Source organism: Lithobates pipiens, unplaced genomic scaffold, assembly GCF_037356315.1.
Source record: "Lithobates pipiens isolate NorthernLeopardFrog02 unplaced genomic scaffold, aLitPip1_a1.2 Scaffold_37, whole genome shotgun sequence".
Lineage (NCBI taxonomy): Eukaryota > Metazoa > Chordata > Amphibia > Anura > Ranidae > Lithobates > Lithobates pipiens.
Genome location: NW_027507825.1, coordinates 15,046,605 through 15,060,316, shown reverse-complemented (window position 1 = coordinate 15,060,316; position 13,712 = coordinate 15,046,605). Strand labels below are relative to the sequence as shown.

Here is a 13,712-nt window from a genome sequence, read left to right as displayed (position 1 = left end):
GGTGCTGGCATTGTGGAGAAGGAGGAGGGCACACTGATTCACATTTTTTGATCATGCCCTGGACTATCGGACTTCTGGAGTGAAGTCTGTTGTATCTCACAGGAGTTCACAGAAATGCCTATCCCAGAGGAGGCTGCATTCTTCCTCCTACACCATTTCCGAATCCCTATTAAGACTTACAAAAAGTCTTTATTGAGACACCTATTAAATGCAGCAAAATCATGCATCCCTTTGTATTGGAAGCAAGGTTCTCCCAATTCCAGGGCTGGACTGGGACAAAAAAATGGCCCTGGACTTCATCCAGATCAGCCCACTTTAATTTTGCAAACCAGCACAAAAACAGTTTATAAAACTATACGCAATTGTGCAAAAAAAAAAAAAAAACATAAGTAGTATAACATAAGGAGTCCTCACTAAACTCTTTTATTATTTCACTTATTCTCCTCTGTATTTTTCTCATCTTTCATACATCACTGCGTGAAGTTGAGGGCGAGCCGCGCACCCATTACTTTGTCACTGAAACCGGCCCACTGAGCCATCGGCCTACCGGGAAACTCCCTGTAGTCCAAATGGCCAGTACATGCCTGCCCCCTTCCATCGCACACTGGATTAGAAAAGTTGAGGAGATAAAGCGGATGGAGGATCTTGTCCTCCCGTCACAAAATAAACTAGAAGTTTTAAAAAAAAACTTGGGACAAATGGAACTCCTTTGTCTACTCCAGTGTAGGCTACCGCCTCCTATTGTCCTAGGCTCCTTGCTGAATTGCTGCGGAGATAGCTCTGGACGTTATACAAATTTGGGACGTTGCTCTTTGTTTATGTCTGGATATACTGTGATATGTGAGATATGCCCTTTTTTGTTGTAATTTTACTTAACCTAAGCTGTGACAGTATGAATACTCTGTCTGTAATGTGGGGACATTTTTTCCCTTTGTTTGGAGTTGAATAAAATTTATATTTGAAAAAAAAACCTTCTGCCTTTTACAACCACTTTAACCACTTCCAGACCATCCCATGTACATATGATGTGGTGCGCAAAATCACATACCTGTACACAATTTTGTGCATGTGGTGTAGGGGGAATGCGACTCCTGCTGGACACAGCGGGAGCCAATCAGCGGGTCCAGCGGCCACAATGGCCGTCTCGAACCCACCGATCGTTCTGTGGAGAGACAGATCAGCGGTGTGCCTATGTAAACAAGGCAAACCACTGATCTCTCAGGGAGCAAAGTAGAGATCTTTGTGTTTCAGCCAAGCTGAAACTTCCTTCAGTGTAACAGTCCCCCCACAGTTAGAAATCATCTCCTGGGCACACACTTAACCCCTTGATTGACCCTGGTGCTAACCCCTTCCCTGCCAGTGTCATTTATACAGTGATGAGTGCATTAAGCATTTTAGCACTGATCATTGTATTGGTGTCACTGGTCCCCAAAAAGTATCACTTAGTGTCCAATTTGTCCACCCGCCATGTCGCAGTCCTGCTAAAAATTGCTGATCACTGCCATTACTAGTAAAAACAATTTTAAAAAGTCCCTAAATATATCCTATAGTTTTTGGACGCTATAATTTTCACTCAAACCAGTCGATATACGATTATTGGGGTTTTATTTTACCAAAAATATGTAGCAGACTACATATTGGCCTAAATTGATAAAGAAAATAGATTTTTTACGTTTTTGTATTGGGAATGTTTTATAGCCGAAAGTAAAAAATATTATTATTCAAAATTGTTGCTTTTTTTTTTTGTGCAAAAGATAAAAAATGCAGAGGTGATCAAATACCACCAAAAGAGAGATAATAGTCTGGTATCGATTTTGAGGGGTTACCAATATTTAATCTTTCTTTTTTCTGGTGTGGGGTCCCCCTAAAAAATTCATATTGCTTGCTTTTTTTTGTTTTAATGTCGGCTCTTCTTTTGTTTAAATTCTGCTGTGAAAGGGGAATCCGCACTGACAGCAGATGAATCATGATTGTTAAGGACGCGGAAGGTTCTGGCTCCTTAATCATCTATTCACTGGTTGTGGTGGGTGCTGGCAAATGCCGCATGTGACAGCATTTCATGAATTAAGCCCACTGTGCTGCACTGCATGCCAGTACACGTGCATTTTAGAGGTGTGCTGGGGTGCCACTCACAATAAATTGCACCTCGGTACACCAATGCAGGTAAGGTTCATTGCGACCCATTGCGGTAACATGCACTTTTATTGTGCTTTACCACAATGCGATTGGTGTGAACGGCCCTCAAAGTAAACATGTCACAAGAAAGACATGAAGACTGGAGACTGAAATGGCGTACCTCACTATCCAAAAATGCAAGTTCCGAGGCGCTATAATTCTACACCTCTTGCTTCAATATTTTGAATCACAGACCCAAAACAAGTGTGCAGATAAAGACTTTTGACTGTCCTGCAACTTTCTTGATCTACACGCTTGGTGCAGGATAGTGACTCTGAGCATCGAAGCCACAGGGGGTCAGCATAACAGCCGGACAACCCCCGTTTTCTGAAGGGAAACACCAATGATAGCCCACCCATATCTCCTCTCATTAAAGGTTCAATTTGGCACATCTGCAATGGTCTGAATGCAAACACTGCTATCTTCTATCTAGCTGCTAGCTTTTTTTTTTTTTCAACCAGAAGGTGGCAGCATTCACTTTCAGAGTAATACTGTCATATACTAATCATGTCCAATGGTGGGTTATGTTGGAGGGTGTAGTGTTCCATATAGAGAGTGTAATAGAATAGTATTATGATGGTGTCCAATGGTCAGCCACATTGGACATGTCATGTTCTATGTATAGAGTGTAATAGAATGGTATTATGGTCATGTGCAGTGGTCGGCCATGTTGGACATGTTGTGTTTTATGTATAGAGTGTGTAGAATGTTATTATGATGTCCAGTGGTCGGTCACGTAGGGAGTGTAGTGTTCTATGTATATAGGTGTAATAGAATGGTATTATGGTCATGTCCAGTGGTCTGTCATGTAGGGAGTGTAGTGTTCTATTTATATAGGTGTAATAGAATGGTATTATGGTCATGTCCAGTGGTGGGTCACGTTGGGGAGTGTAGTGTTCTATGTACACAGTGTAATAGAATTGTACCATGATGGTGTCCAGTGGTTGGCCCTGTTGGACATGTCGTGTTCTATGTATAGAGTATAATAGAATTGTATTACGATGGTGTCCAGTGGTCGGTTATGTTGAGGGTTGTAGTGTTTTATATATAGAGTGTAATAGAATTGTAATATGACCATGTCCAGTGGTCGGTCACGTCAAGGATGTGATGAGTATGGAGACATTTAGCTGTTTTCATGTGTAATCTTCTATCCTTCTCTTACCCTCATGTAGAATTCTCTCCCCTCATTTCCAGATTTGATCTGAAAGATGTAGTAGACTCCAGGGTAGCGGCTGGTGGCTTGCATCTGGAAGATATCTAAAGGAACCCGGCTGTTGGAGATGATGTCCATGTGTCTGTGGACAATGGTGAATGGCTGGTCCCGGCAGGCAGGGTTCTCCACAGCGCACATACAGCGGCTACGACAAGAAAGAAAAGTTAAAAAAATGCTGTGATGCTGGTGGCATAGTCATTTAGTTAATATGTGGCCCTATAGTACTTGAACTATTCCAAGCAACAAGCGAAGCCAGTCAATGGGCTACTAAGTCTAAATTCAGACAGCCCAATAACCATGGCTGGTTTTGTGCATTTAGTGATGGCTAATTGCCGCCTCTGGGGGAAGCAATGCTCTATGTGCTATGGCCGCCTACAAACTGGCCAATTATCTGTGGCCAATACTCTGCAGTAGGGATGAGCTGAGTGTTCGAGTTGAACCCATGTTCGACTCAAACATTGTCTGTTCGCCCGTTTGGCGAAATCAGAACATTATGCGCCGTTCGCACCAAATTCAAGTGGCGCTCATGGCATGAATTCACTGCGGCATCGGAGTGCATTTCTGGCTGATAATTGGCCAAGCATGCACTATGACCCGCATGCTTGGCCAATCCCAGCGCCGTCAGCAAAGAGAGACATAATTAGCCACAGGCAGGATGCCTGTGGCCAATTAGGGCTCAGGGGGTTTAGTACACGCCCCACACTATATAAGGCCGCCTGCGCGGCGGCCTTGCGTAGTGTGTTGCGTCGCTAACAGAGAGAGAGATAGACGGAGAGACAGTCTCTGAATTTCCTTTTTACGCTATTGCAATCACAGTCGGCATATTGTGCCACCTGCACATTGTAAACCTGAAGCTACCCCAATTGTTGGTGTTCTTCTGGTCCTATACCACAGGCAGCTGTAGCAGTTACAGTCGGTGTATTGTGCCACCTGCACAGTGTACACCTAAAGCTACCCCAATTGCTGGTGTTCTGCTGATTCTATCCGCAGGCAGCTGTAGCAATTACAGTCGGTGTACTGTGTCATCTGCACAGTTTGCACCTAAAGCTACCCCAATTGCTGGTGTTCTGCTGATTCTATCCACAGGCAGCTACATTTCCCTGCAGGCCATTAGTATGTTTGGAAGGCCAACAAGGAGAGGCAGACAGTCACAAGCCAATAAAAGAGGGCAAGCAGGCTCTGTGTCTAGAGGCAACAGTGCTGGTCATGGATGTGGTGTATCCTCATTAGCACGTGGCCATGGGACACGCTTGTCCTTATTTTTGGCAGCTGGACGTGTTGAGCTGCAACATGCCGTAGACTTGGTAGAGTGGATGACCAAGCCCTCCTCATCCTCTCTCACCCAGGCTCAGGGTACTGGCAAAGCAGCAGCCAACTCGGCCTCTTCCCTTGTCTCACCGGCATCAGTCACTCCTTCCCTATCCCCACCTTGTCCTCCTCCTGAGGAGCCCCCCGAACTGTTTGAGCACAGTGTTGGGTACATGCTCCAGGAGGATGCCCAGCATTTTGAAGGCTCTGATGATTATATCCAGCTAGAGGAAGGCAGTAACGTGAGTCCAGAGAGAGGGGATTCCCAAGAAGGACAGTGATCTGGCAGTCATGTTCCACCAGCTGCAGCATACTGCCAGGTTTGCTCCAGTGATGAGGAGGGAGGGGATGATGAGGTCACTGACTCCACGTGGGTGCCTAATAGAAGAGGAGGAGGAGGCACATCTCCAACGAGGCAGGATGCCCTCCAGGGGCCAGCTTAAGGGCAGCACACAGACTGAATCACAACGCAAAGCTCCGCCTGTGCAGGGCACTGCCTCTGCGTGCTATTCCAAAAGTTCTTTGGTGTGGGCCTTTTTTGAGATGAGTGCATCAGATTGCACCGCTATTTGCAACATATGTCTCAAGCGTATCTCGCGTGGCCAAGACATCAGCCGCTTGGGCACCACATGCTTGACCAGACATATGTCGACCTGCCATGCAGTTCATTGGCAAATGTACCTAAAAGACCCACACCAAAGAACAAATCAGACCTCTTCTTTGCTCCTCATCAGCTGGGATCTCCAACCCCACTATACCTTCAGTCCTCTCTGAAACCTGCACTGAGAGGAATGAAGGTGTAGAATTAGTTACAGCCAAGTACTTGTGGGCAATCTGCTAGCGGTACACCGACGTCCGATTGTACCAGGCAAATTTCCCTGCCCCAGCTGCTGGACCATCGAAAGAAGTTTACTCCCAGCCATCCACATGCCCAGTGGTTGAATGCTAGCTTGGCTAAATTGCTAGCACTTCAACTGCTGCCTTTTCAGTTGGTAGACTCGGCCCCCTTCCGTGAGTTTATGCAGTGTGCGGTTCCTCAGTGGCAGGTTCCCAAACGCCGCTTTTTCTCACGGAAGGCGATTCCGGCTCTCTACCGGCATGTTGAAGGCAATGTCAATGCCTCGCTGTACAGGGCGGTCAGTGGTAAGGTGCATATTACTGCTGACTCATGGTCTAGCAGGCATGGACAGGGACATTACCTATCTTTCATGGGTTTTTTGGGTGACTCTTCTGGCAGCTGGGAAGGATGCAGGACAAGGTACAGTAGTGTTGGAGGTTGTTCCGCCACCACGCCTCCAAAATGCTACTACTAGTGATTGGGACACACCTCTCTCCCCCACCCCCTCCTCTTCCTCCATGGCCCCTTCCTGTGCTTTGTCCTCGGAACCAGCAGTGCTCCGTAGGCATTCAAGGGGCTACGCAAGTACGCAGGCAAAAAGATGCCATGCCGTGATTGCGCTGGTGTGTTTGGGGGACAGGAACCACACTGGGGCAGATATTCTGTCAGCTCTGCAGGGGCAGGCTGAGAGCTGGTTGACGCCACGCCAGCTTAAGCCAGGAATGGTGGTTTGCAACATTGGCACCAACCTCCTCTCTGCCCTCCGACAGGGACAACTGACCCATGTGCCCTGTGTGGCTCACGTCCTTAACTTGGTGGTGCAGCGGTTCTTGGGCAGGTACCCGGGCTTACAGGATGTCCTGAGGCAGGCCAGAAAAGTCTGTGTGCATTTACGCCGGTCATATAATGCCAGTGCTCGGCCGGCTGACCTCCAAAAGGAATTGAACCTTCCCAAGAATTGCCTAATCTGTGACATGCCCACCAGGTGGAACTCAAAGTTGGCCATGCTGCAGCGGCTGCACATGGAGCAGAGGGCCATCAATGAGTTCCTGTGTGACTACAGCACAAAGACAGGGTCAGGGGAGCATTTTTTTCCCCTTGCCAGTGTGCTATGATCAGGGATGCATGCACTGTCCTGTCACCATTTGAGGAGGCTAAGAGGATGGTGAGCAGTGACAGTGCATGCATCAGTGACACTGTACCACTTGTCCACCTGTTGGAGCACACGCTGCGTGGAATAATGGACATGGACAGGGCACTTGAGGCCGAACAGAGGCAGGAAGAGGAGGACTTCCTTGCCTCTCAAGGTCCCCTTTATCCAGACAGTGTTCCTGCTGGCCCGCCGATCACACAGGAAGAGGAGGAGGAGGATTGTGCCTGGCACTCAGCATCAGCAGCAGTCTTTTAGGGATGATTTACAGTCCCAAGAAACCCGTGGACTTTTACGTGGCTGCAGATGATGTCGTCCTGAGGACTCCGGACCGAATGCCTCAACTAACATAACTAGCCTATGCTGCATGGCCTCCCTGATCCTGCAAAACCTGCGGAAGGATCCTCGTATTCAGCGGATCAAGGAGAGGGATCATTACTGGCTGGCAACTCTCTTTTATCCACGGTACAAGGTTGCGGACCTTATCTTGCCATAGCAGAGGGAGCAGAGGATGGGACATCTTCGGGAGGCCTTGCACAAAGGTCTGTGCAACGCGTTCCCAGGGACTAGGAGTTTACAAATTCTTGGTCCTGGACAACGTGTTGCTGAGGTTTTAGTCAGTCACAGAAGGAGCGGTGGAGAAGCTGGCCGTCTGACCAATGCGTTCAGACAATTTTTTAGTCCGCAGCCCCAAGGTATGATCGGTTCCAGCAACCATCGCCAGATTTACATGGTGCAGGAATACCTAGGGGTAAGATCAGACTTGGACACCTTTCCCACCAAAAATCCTCTGGGTTACTGGACCACTGGCCAGAGCTTGCACAGTATGCAATTGAGCTACTGGCCTGTCCTGCACCCAGCGTTCTTTCGGGAACACTGCTGGAGGCTTTGTAACCGATCACAGGGTGCACCTGTCCACCGACTCCGTTGATCGACTGACCTTCATAAAGATGAATCAGTCTTGGATCACCACCAGCTACCAAGCATCTGACGCTGATGCAACCGAATATTTTTTTTTTAAATATCACATCCCTTCAAGATCGCCTATGCTGAGTGACTATTCTGTTATGCTGACTGACTATCCCCTCTTCCTCCTCAATGATCCTGCTGATAGCTTGGAACGTTTTTGGTTCTGGGCGCCGCCAGTGGCTAAGCCCCAATTTTTCAGCCCCTGTTTAACAGGGCCATGTAATTACAATTTTTGATTCAATACTTTGCAGCAGGGCTCATTCCTGCTCTCCAACTAGAGTTTCTGTGAGGTGTTGTGGCACCAGTGCCTACGGCCCAATTTTTTTGCCGCTTTTCAACAGGTGCATGTAATTACAATTCTTCATATATTTCACAGTAGGGCCCATTCCAGCGCCCACCAAGAGTAACTGTGAGGACTTACAGTGTTATGGCACCACCACCATAACCAATAAAGACCCAATTTTTCTACCACTGTTCAACAATGGCATGTAATTAAAATTCTTGATATAATAGTTCACAGCAGGGCGCTCCAGTGCCCACCAAGAGTCACTTTGAGGGCTTACAGTGTTGTGGCAACACCAACACCTTAGGCCCAAATTTCTGCAGAGCATATAGCGCAGGCCCCTACTTTCAAACATCCAACTTACAAACGTCTCCTACTTGCAAACGGAAGGAGACAACAGGAAGTAAGATGAAAAAAGACGGACGGAAAAAAAAATGTTACAGGGGTGATAATCCTTCTCTATGTTTTCCAAAAAGCTTAAAAATAGATTTTTTGACTGGAGCTATACTTTAAAAATGTACCAGTTCAAAATTACAAACAGATTCTACTTAACAAACCTACACAGTCCCTGTCTTGTTTGCACTGCCTGGGGGTTCCCCTTAATATCCATACAAGACCCAAAGGGACTGGTAATGGGCAGGGGGGGCTTCCCATGCCATTTTTCTCAATGATTTTCATCCATATTGCTGTAACCAGACATTACATTAAAACCACAAGCAATTTTAAATGACTTTTTTTCCGTTAGAAATGTAATTTTGTGCAGGGACTGTTCTAAACACGGGAAACATGTGCCACTTCATAGGCATACTAGAGACACCCCCCAGGCACATTATTTAAAGGAATATTTCTCTTTTTTTTTTTTTTTTTCACTTTAAGCATCATTAAAATCAGTGCTCCTGAAAAAAACAGTCATTTTTAAAACTTTTTTTTTTGCATCGATACATGTCCTCTGGGGCAAGAGCCGGGTCCCCAAACCCTTTTTAGCACAATAACTTTCATATTAGCCTTTAAAATTAGCACTTTTGATTTTAGAACCCCATTACTGGGGTTCTAAAGTTTGCGCGAATTTTCGGTCCGTTCTCAGGTTCTGGTGCAAACCGAGGGGGGGGGGGGTGTTCAGCTCATCCCTACTCTGCAGAAAAGCCAGTGTGCGTCCAGGGTCAGTCAGAGGTTATATTCGCATGTCACAGGTTGGATGAGGTTTAATACACGAGCCAAATATTGCCAGTGTACTAAAGTCCCAAAGTCTACTCAGTTTAGCTAACCTGAGTTTTCTGTAATCTCCTGAAGGCAGTCATCCTGCAGCTCTTCACAAGGTTGCTGGGAATGTACTTTCTAGCATCTGCACTCTCAATATTCCTTTCTTACCAATTACATTCACTCTTTCCAGGTAGCATAAGCGAGCTCTGGGCAAATTCTCTGTAGATTCTTTTTACATCTGTTGTGCAAGAAGTAAACCTAAATGACTCCAGAGAGGGACAGCAAACTTTAACCAATTTTTTTCCCCATTTCTCAGTTTGCATTGTAAAAAAAAGCACCATACTGCAAATGGTAACAAGCTGAAACCATGGGTGCAATGCAGAAAAACTGGAAAGGTTTCCACCATAAAAAAAAGCTCCTTCACCAAACTCTATTATAGTGGATTATACCAGGTATAGAGTGGTATAAATTAGAAAAATTGTTATAAAAAAAACAGGGGGGGGGGGGGGGGATCCTTCTAAACTGGCATAATCTAAATACAAAAAAATTGTTGGTAGTTTTAACTTGATGAAATATATAGCACAGACATGTGCAGAACGGAAATGTTTGGTTTGTTATGTTAATAATTTAGTTACGTTGATTCGTTTAGTTTGTGAAATTTTAATTTTGTTCGTTTTCTAATGAATTCCAAATTTTTGGGAACAATTCAAATTCAGAATGGTTGAAAAATGAAACAATTTGAATTCTGTGTGAAGAATAGCTGGTTGTTAAAGCGGATATCCAATAAAAAAAAACTGTCACTGTGGGTGCCCCGGCTGTGGCTTCACAGCCGATTACGCACTGCGCTTGTGCAAGCCGTGACTGGCCGGGCAATCGGCTGGGAGCTGTGACATGTCCCAGATGATTGCCGAGAGGGTGGAGGAAGAGGTGATCTCCCTTGCAGTGCCCCGGGAGGAACCTAAAATTAGGGTTTCCACTCCCCCCCCCCCCCCCCCCAAAAAAAATGACATGCCAAATGTGGCATGTCAGGGGGTCACCTTCCCTTAAAGCGCAAGTTCCATTTTTGGATGGAACTCCACTTTAAGGAGCGGGTCAGGAATCCAGCCTCTGCGTCCTTAATGACTGATGACTCGTAATCTGTCAGCGGCTTCCACACTGAAAGCTGAAATGTGCATAAAAGAATTCCGGCAATGAAAAATTCAGGGAAAAAGAAAAGCCCCTGAAGTGCCTGGTATGGATTTTAAGGGGAACATCGGGAAAAGGTGCTATGGGCAGGGGTGCATACCCCCCAACGTTGATGGCATATGGCCTGGTATGGTTTGGGGAGGCGGGCACTCACTCGTCCTTCCCTTTTTTTTATTGCCAGCATTCTTTTCGTTACATTTCAGCTGTCAGTGGGGAAGCCCGCTGACAGCTGATCAGTCGTTAAAACAGAGTCCCAGGCATTTTTCTGTTTATTAAAAGTCAGAAGCTACAAAAAGTGTATCTGCTGACTTTTAAAAAACACACACTCACCTGTCCCAGGATCCAGCGATGTGGCCACCCAAACCTTTGGTTCTCTTCCCTGCCTCGGCATCACAAATGTGGGCACCCTGCTGTAAAAGCTGCGCTTCCTCGATGGCCAGACAATCTTCTGGGACCTACGACGTGTCCCAGAAGATTGCCGGGAGAGGGAACTTCCGCTCGAGTCACCTAGATGGCCAGAGAGGAAGTGGGAGCTGGGTACCTGTCAAAACTAGGTACCCACTCCCCACCCCCCCCCCCTCAAAAAAAAATAAAAAAAGACATCAAACATGGCATGTAAGGGGGTGAGGAGTACTTAAAGCGGAACTTCCACTTTTGGGACACGACTGCCGGCTTCCCGGCCTGCTCCTTACCAACTAGCTATTCTTCACACAGAATTCAAATCGGTCAATAATTTTTAGACCGATCTGAATTCAATTTAGATCTGAAAACTTGGAATTCGTTAGAAAATAAACAAAATTAAATTAAACTAAATTCGTTACCATTTCACTCGGAGATTTGGATAAATCGGAATGCCCGAATAACCCAAAATTTGTCTGAATTTGTATTCAGACTGAAACGAATTGCACATGTCTAATATAGTACACAAGAAAAGAAATCTAAACCTAATTAACAGTATGTAACTCTGCTGGCGTTATTTACATGGGCGCTTTGCTGCAGGCCCCCGGATGTTGGCATCCCATTTATTTCTATTGGGACATATGCAGGGCCGTCCTTAATGCAGGGCAGAAGGGGCAGCTGACCGGGGCCCTGTCCTTGTGGGGCCCAAAGCAGCTGCCCCTTGAGTCTGCACTGCCCAAAAATAAGTTAAGTGGATTCAAGAAGCCCCGAGAAAATGTTTGCCCAGGGTCCAATCAATATTAATGATATGTCCTAATATGACATGTAGGTGAATGCGGGTCCCAAAACACATACGGGGTGCATTCAGGGACCCTCAACCGCATGTAATATTAGGACATGGCAGCAGTGTCTGTGCAGCCGTATGTCCCAATAGAGATGAATGGGATGTCAGCATGGGCATACACACAACACATGCCCACCTGCACGAGGCCTGCAGTAAAGTGCCAAGTATGACTGAACCCTTATTTTGTTACTCTGTATTTTTCACAGCACTCTACAGTCATAACTTTTTATAGACATCCTCCATACTCGCCTGTACTCACTTATCATTGAACTGGATGTACGGCTCCTCACATCGCATGGGATCTAAACACTTGTAGGTTCCAGGGATGTTGAGGCACGTCTGCTGAGCGGTGCAGGTATTATTCCGCGTGTCACATTCATCGACATCTGGAAAACCACAATTTACAAAATCGCATCCCAAGACTGAATATTTATTTTACTTAAAGTGGTAATGAACCCAAAAGCAAAAACATTTATTAAACTGCAGTTTACCAATTCTTAGATGTGATGACTGAATTTTTTTTTTCAGGCTTTCTTTCTCTTAGTTTTACCTAGTGATTTAGCCAGTAAGTCTGTTGCTTTTCAAAAGAACAAGTTCCCTTGCAGATGTATCCATTACAGGGGGGACCATTTATCACAGACAAGGCTGCTTATAACTTACAATGGTCAGCTTTAGTTATGTAAAACTTTCATCCCAATAGGAGAAAAAAAAAGATTTGCTGTAACTGCTATATAAAGTGTGAGCTGGAGTCAGGGCTGGACTGGAACAGAAATTTGGCCCTGGAATTCATCCAGACCGGCCCACTTACATTTTGAGTGTCCCATCAGCACCCCCTTACATCAGAGTGTCACATCACCAGCCCCCTTACAACAGAGTGTCCCATCAGCATCCCTCTTACATCAGAGTGTCCTATCACCAGCCCCCTTACATCAGAGTGTCACATCACCAGCCCCCTTACAACAGAGTGTCCCATCAGCATCCCTCTTACATCAGAGTGTCCTATCACCAGCCCCCTTACATCAGAGTGTCCCATCACCAGCCCCCTTACATCAGAGTGTCCCATCAGCAGCCCCTTACATCAGAGTGTCCCATCAGCAGCCCCTTACATCAGAGTGTCCCATCAGCAGCCCCTTACATCAGAGTGTCCCATCAGCAGCCCCCTTACATCAGAGTGTCCCATCAGCAGCCCCCTTACATCAGAGTGTCCCATCAGCAGCCCCCTTACATCAGAGTGTCCCATCAGCAGCCCCCTTACATCAGAGTGTCCCATCAGCAGCCCCCTTACATCAGAGTGTCCCATCAGCAGCCCCCTTACATCAGAGTGTCCCATCAGCAGCCCCCTTACATCAGAGTGTCCCATCAGCAGCCCCCTTACATCAGAGTGTCCCATCAGCAGCCCCCTTACATCAGAGTGTCCCATCAGCAGCCCCCTTACATCAGAGTGTCCCATCACCAGCCCCCTTACATCAGAGTGTCCCATCACCAGCCCCCTTACATAAGAGTGTCCCATCACCAGCCCCCTTACATCAGAGTGTCCCATCAGCAGCCCCCTTACATCAGAGTGTCCTATCAGCATCCCTCTTACATCAGAGTGTCCCATCAGCATCCATCTTACATCAGAGTGTCCCATCAGCATCCCCTTTACATCAGAGTGTCCCATCACCAGCCCCTTACATCAGAGTGTCCCATCAGCAGCCCCCTTACATCAGAGTGTCCCATCAGCAGCCCCCTTACATCAGAGTGTCCCATGAGCAGCCCCCTTACATCAGAGTGTCCCATCAGCACCTCCTTACATCAGAGTGTCCCATCAGCACCTCCTTACATCAGAGTGTCCCATCAGCACCCCCTTACCTCAGAGTGTCCCATGAGCAGCCCCCATACATCAGAGTGTCCCATGAGCAGCCCCCATACATCAGAGTGTCCCATCAGCAGCCCCCTTACATCAGAGTGTCCCATCAGCAGCCCCCTTACATCAGAGTGTCCCATCAGCACCCCCTTACATCACAGTGTCCCATCAGCAGCCCCCTTACATCACAGTGTCCCATCAGCAGCCCCCTTACATCAGAGTGGCCCACTGAGCCATCGGCCCACCGGGAAACTCCCGGTAGTCCCAATGGCCAGTACATGCCTGGCTGGAGTTTGGCTTCA

General features: G+C 46.8%; 1 protein-coding gene across 1 annotated transcript in view; it reads right to left on the bottom strand.

The window, feature by feature from the left end:
- Window positions 1-13,712, bottom strand: part of FBLN5 (fibulin 5) — a 156,334-nt gene that overhangs the window by 18,463 nt on the left and 124,159 nt on the right. Inside the window, exons 9-10 of the mRNA XM_077466752.1 lie at window positions 11,824-11,950; window positions 3,338-3,533 (exon numbers count right to left, since the gene is read on the bottom strand). Coding sequence (XP_077322878.1) covers window positions 3,338-3,533; window positions 11,824-11,950 — 323 coding nt within the window. The remainder of the gene's footprint in view (window positions 1-3,337; window positions 3,534-11,823; window positions 11,951-13,712) is intronic.